The sequence below is a fragment of the Sitodiplosis mosellana genome, unplaced genomic scaffold, assembly GCF_009176505.1.
Source record: "Sitodiplosis mosellana isolate CC-2019 unplaced genomic scaffold, AAFC_SMos_1.0 Smas_scaffold_5, whole genome shotgun sequence".
Taxonomy (NCBI): Eukaryota; Metazoa; Arthropoda; class Insecta; order Diptera; family Cecidomyiidae; genus Sitodiplosis; species Sitodiplosis mosellana.
The window spans coordinates 4,550,289-4,556,288 of NW_022595248.1; the positions used below are offsets into that span (position 1 = coordinate 4,550,289).

A 6,000-nucleotide genomic window follows, 5' to 3' on the forward strand; every position below is an offset into this window, starting at 1 on the left:
AGGTTTTGTGTGTGGATGTGTCGTTTGAGTGAAACTCTGTTTGCATTCGATATTAAAATGCATAAAACACTGAAACTGCCACATTCAGTCGACGTAACGAGAACTTCTTCTTTGTCTGCTGTCGCTACTGCTTCAATAATAATTTGCGCATTACGTCTACTGACTCGTCTTTTATGTTGGCTCTTTTTTTGCGTGTGTTTGTGCACAAAATGTATAAAAGAGAACGGGATATATAGAGAAAATAAGCTAAAAATATACACATTCAGTATACTATGAGGACGCCATCAAACGACCGACACAGAGTGCAAAGTAAACAACGACGGCACACTCGATTAAAGTTTACAACATTGAAGAGAGAGAGAGAGAGAGAGCGAGCGAGAGCAAATTTGTTGACGTTGTTCATTACGCCTTTTTTCTCCTTAAGTAACAATCACAATATTCATATAAAATTATAGACGCTTAAACGTTATTATGTCACATTATGCATTATTTCTATTATAACATTCGTCACAAATGCATCATGTCGACAACGGCAGTGGTGATGGTGCTTCGGGGGCCTTCAGGTTAATTCAAATACGTGTACTCGGATTTTTTGCGAGACCGACAGTCACCAACAACTCGTGAGCGCTGCACGATCAACGAGTGAACGAACGTAGAAGAAAAATGTCACATTAGCGCTCCCGCAACATTGCAAACAGAAACAATGCACTTTTGCTGCTGCTGCTGCTGCTGCTGCTGTTGTATTATGTTGTGTTCTCCATTTGTGTTTAACGGCCAATGCCACTTCTCGCAATCATGCATCGCAACGATAAGCTCTCCGAAAATAACATAGCAGCAAAATAACAAGAGCCAACAAGTTCAGTTCAGTTCGTTTGTACTTTTCTCTCTCTCACTCACTCTCGCTCGTTCGTTCGCCATTTTATTCGATGGTTAACATTTTTAGCTATTTCGCTGGATATTTTTTTTTTCTCTGCGCTTTTATGCCGTTTATCCATTTAGCACTGAAGGTACTAAATCACAACTATTTTATGACTTTGCCTCTGTTGTAAAAATTAATTAAAAAAAGTTTCAGCGTAAAATTATGACTTTGAAAAAAAAAAAAAAAAAATAACAAAATAACAAAAAAATAACAAACAAAAGAACAATGAAAAAAATTATCGGTTTCATGTGTGCAGGTGCCCTGGTCGTCGTTATATTTTTTTTTAATGTTTGTCACAAATTATGCTCGTAAATTCATGTAAACTGAAAGATTTTCCGTTCATCGTTGTTGGTATTTTTTTGTTACTCGTCTTTCTCTCTCGCTCGATGACATGACTACAATTTTCATATATTTTTTGCCTTTTTTTTTCTTTTATCCGCTTCCGCATTAAAACGCAGAAGTACTCCAAATCCAGCCCACGATGGCAGTATAATAATAGTGGCAACAAAGACATTAAGGCTGCAACCGAATTACTCGAAGATGAACGTGATCCTGACGTCATTCCAGCACAATTTTGTAAGTTGATTCCATCCACACTCACACACACAAAAATTGCAAATAAAATAAACTTTTCCATTCAACATTGTAGTATGCAAATAAAAATTAGCACTTTTTTCGCTGTTTCCGCTGTTTCGAATTAAATAAAACAATTTTTTTTTCGTTTGTTTCATTCAACAAAACTTTTTTGTTCATTCTTTTTACTTCATCCGGTGTAAAGTTGAAATTTGTAAATGATTTACCTCTAACGGAAACGATGTTTTTTTCTCCCATTTTTTTTGTTGTTGTTCGTGCCGATGGATTTCCAGCCGCCAACGATATTTCACTTAGTAATTACAAAACAGAATGGTCGGACGAGCCATATGTAAGTAAAAATGAATTTCAATAGCAAAAATTCCGAAACGCCCGCCCAACTCGAAAAGAAGAAATGCATCGAAAAAATTCTATTTATTACAACACAAAAATCATGCAATACTTTAAAGCTCTAAAATTGTTTTGCTACTCACACACGAATTTATCGGATCGAGTATTTTTTTTTCTTTTTCGATGCAATTTCTAGCTTTGATTTCGATGCCAAATAAAACGCATTCGGCCCCATTTTTAATTCGCTGTAAAATCACAGGCGTCGAATAAACTAATTCCATGTTAAAGTCAAACGTGTTGGAGCTTTGCGCGAATATTAGAAAGCAATAAAAGTGGATTTTATATATGTTCGTTTGATTCCAATTTTTTTCTTCCAGTCCAGCTCTAATTGCCTTGTTTTATTTTCATTTTCAATAAAATGGTTTCCGCAAATGAACGATATTGGGAAATTAAAACTCCAGCGTATTCGCTTTTTTTCCTTTGAATAAGCCGATTTACATGTAATGTCCATTGATTCCATCATCAATTTTAGCAACAATCATTGGAATTGACGCCGGTGGGAAAACAAAAACTGTTGAAACACTCTCAACAACACACAACCAAATCGCATCATACAAAGCGAGCACTGTGCACAATTCACATTTCAAGCCGCCCCAAACAATTTATAGATAGCATTTTATGATGCTACAAAATATTCTCGGCCAGACAAAGCCGCCGAAACTCGTTAAACGAAATTATTTTGAAAAGGTGCAAAATAGCGAAAATTCAAGTGTTTGTACGGGTTTTTTTGGTCCCGTGTGCGCGTTCTCTCTCTCTTTCTCCCTCTTCCCTCTCTCTTCGTCTCTATCACACTCCCTCTGGTTCGCTAATTCCATAAAACGATTTGAACGTGGGCACACAAAAACGCCGTTTTTTATGCTGTGAAAGTAACATTCAGAAGTGTATCCATCAACAGTGATGAGTTAGATGCGATTTTGCCAACACTTTATATATTTCGAGAAAAAAATTGAGAGAAGCGACGCAAAAAACGGGATCGGTGGTAAAAAATTTGTTGAAAAGACAAAGTTTTTGATGTAATTATCGTTGAACATCGAAGAAAGTGGAAAATGCCCGAAGAAAACGAGGGCATTACATATGTTGAAGAAGAAGAAGTGAAAAAGAAGTGGAGAATACCGAGTGGCCGAAAGCAATGCCGAAATAAAATAACTTTGTACATACGATTTTGTTTATGTATTGTTCTTCTTTTGGCTTTTCGTGTTGTTTAATTGTGCGGTGTAGAGAAAAGTTGCTGCATTCACATTTCTTCTCACTTTGTCTATAGTTCTCTCCGTTCTCTCTCTCTCTCCCTCATTCCACCTCACTCGCTCGCTGTCAAAGAGTGTGAGAGACTCTCACCATGCACCTTTTTTTTCGGAAATGCCGCGTGGCCAAAGACACGCGAGAAAAGAGTAGCTCGTTATGAAGAAATCCGCTTAGCGAGGGAAAAAGAAGAGAAGAATGCAACGGTAAAAATGCCAGTGAATGTATAAATAGGTGCGATAAATTTGACAGAGAATACCCGTAAAAAAAGAACGCCAGAAAATTTCCCTGGAGATTGATTAGTAACGAGATTTTTTATGACACTTCATCCCTCCTTGTACGTTCAACAGCGGTGTCTCATTTTATCATGGATACTTTTTTTACGGTGCATGTCGCCACCAATTTTCTGCTTCGTTTTTCTGCTTCATTTCTGTACGAATTATTATGCAAAGAAGAAAAAAGGGAACACTTGAGCCAAAAGCGATTCGCCGACAGCAGCAACATACACACGGTAGTATCTGAGGCACATACACATACACCAGGTACATTTAAAAGAACGCGCGTAGTATTTTTCATTTTGATCGTGCTGTGCATGCACACGTGCAATAATAAAACCGCACAAAGGCTTTGCGAAAAGTCACACACACACACACACACAAACAAAAATGGAGCAAAGAGCTCATTTTCAACTAATAAACTCTTTGCACTTGTTCGGTTCGCAGTTGGCGATGCTTTATGAGCGACAAAGAGATGCCATATTATAATTTCCACTGACAAATATCAGCTATAAAAAAGTTTTTCGCGTATTCGTGTGCGTCGGTAAGTGCCGATAAATTGAAAAGTTCAGACCTTGACAACGAAAGGAGTTAATCATATTTTTGTTCTACTGTGTCGAAAGAAACAGAAAAAATGTGAATGTGATGAAGAGCAACGCATCCAATGTGGTGATACGTTGGAGAAAAAACGAAAATAATCGCGCATTGGCGCGCGCTCAAGTAAGACGGGTAATTTCAAAACACCGACAATAATGCGAGACAATGCAAGACATATCCAGACACTGGAACCCATTTAATCATTCCAAGTCGCCCATTTTTAACCTTTTCAAATTCAATTTTTTTTCTTCTTCTTCTCGTTCACTTCTTCTCTCAGCGCATATTTTAAATACTCTTGAAGAGTGCACGTTTGAGTGTGCCTTAGCTGAGACAAGAACACGGCAACAAAGACTTATGATATTTCGACGAAGGAAGAAAAAGAAATATGGATATCATTGTGCATGGGATCGAATGTCGAGTACATATACACCGAGCCCGGGTGCGCGCTTGTGTTGTGTGTTACTAATATTTGTTGCCTCGAACTTGATACAAATTTAATTTGACATACGATGCTGCTTACAACATTCGGCGACGACGTTTTCCACCGACGACTTTTCACCATTCGTTTTTTTTCTCCTCTTCTTCTTGGGTTGACAAATTGTGCCCGTTGCAAAATGAAAAACTGTAAATAATAAGTTTTTCCGCATTTTTGAGTTCGTTGTGATGCGAAAGATGTATTTCGGCGTTTAAGCTCGTTTCATTTTCTTCTTATTCGGCTTGTGATCACCTCATCGCATTTTGCATTCAAGCGAAAAACCTGACTAAGCGTTAAGTACGCTGGTAATGAAAATGGGTCACCGTTTCATTTTCCAAGGAGATAGTACAACCAACCAACCAATGAACGGACGGACGAAAAGAGGAATTAATTTCAGTTGACCTGAAAAAATGGTTGAATTCAATGCAGAACGGAGCTCTTTTTCGAAGTGTGTGTGTATTCGCATCGATAGCGAACGGGTTTTTTTGCTTTTCGATTTCCAAACAACAACAAAATGGGCAATTGGGCATTTCGTTTTCTCATCTGATAACCATTTTCATTGCAATTTTTTCAACCATTGATTTTTCTTCCATTTTTCTTTCGTTTTTCTTACCACTGCTGTTGTTGATGCTGCTACTTGCTGTTTCACCAGTATGACATTAAATATTCCGGTCATGAAAATCGCCCGAAAAATTTACTGCTAAAATCTGTAACAACAAATGTTCCATCCCAAGATTTAATACTAGGTTCATACTTTACGAATAGTAATAACAGTTGCAGCACAGCAACGACGACGACAACAATGTCGACGTCGTCGATGTCGGCAACTGGAACAATACGGCCAACATCGACGACAACAGCAATGGTCACTGCAGTCACAATGGGACCGACTACGACGACAACAGCTTCGGCGAATGCAACATCAATCGATTTAGATATTAATGTTCACGCTATTAAAAATATGTTAATGGCAACACGTGTGCCCGAAAGTTGTGTATAAATCACTAAAGACGAGCGCGCGAGCAGCATTCACGCGGCGCAACACTTTTTCCGACTACTCTCTGCCAACACACTCACGAGATGGGATGGACATAGAACACAAAAAAAAATAGAACGAAACAACAATATGTACCGGAAAATACAGAGAGCGAGAAAGAAATGGAGCAAGTGGAAAAGGTTTGTGTGTGTATATATTCATAGATATATATATATAAAATACGCCTATAGAGTATGTAAGTTAAGCATTTGAAATGTTTCGATAAAAAATATAGAGTACTTAAATGTATGGAGAAGAAGAAAAACAGAACAAAAAAAAACTGATAGCATTAATAATAGTGCAGCAAACAGGACAAAGAAATAGAGAGCAAACCTCTGTAACGAACTATTTTACTGGGAAATTGAAGAAAAACAATGAAACGAAATCAAATGACAAATGGTAAAATATTGAAAGCGAAACGAAAGAAGGAAGAGAAATATCACAGGCGTTACACAGAAGATGAATAAAAAGAACACAC

General features: G+C 37.6%; 2 protein-coding genes across 2 annotated transcripts in view; one reads left to right on the plus strand and one right to left on the minus strand.

Annotated features, from left to right (window-relative positions):
• LOC129566910 (nephrin-like) overlaps positions 1 to 5,971 on the plus strand; it is a 268,706-nt gene extending 262,735 nt beyond the window's left edge. The window contains exons 19-21 of the mRNA XM_055443300.1: positions 1,378 to 1,495; positions 1,786 to 1,841; positions 5,139 to 5,971. Of these exons, the coding sequence (XP_055299275.1) occupies positions 1,378 to 1,495; positions 1,786 to 1,841; positions 5,139 to 5,486 (522 nt within the window). The 3' untranslated portion in view covers positions 5,487 to 5,971. The remainder of the gene's footprint in view (positions 1 to 1,377; positions 1,496 to 1,785; positions 1,842 to 5,138) is intronic.
• LOC129566913 (nucleolar transcription factor 1-B-like) overlaps positions 1 to 6,000 on the minus strand; it is a 324,444-nt gene that overhangs the window by 288,399 nt on the left and 30,045 nt on the right. The window lies entirely within an intron of this gene.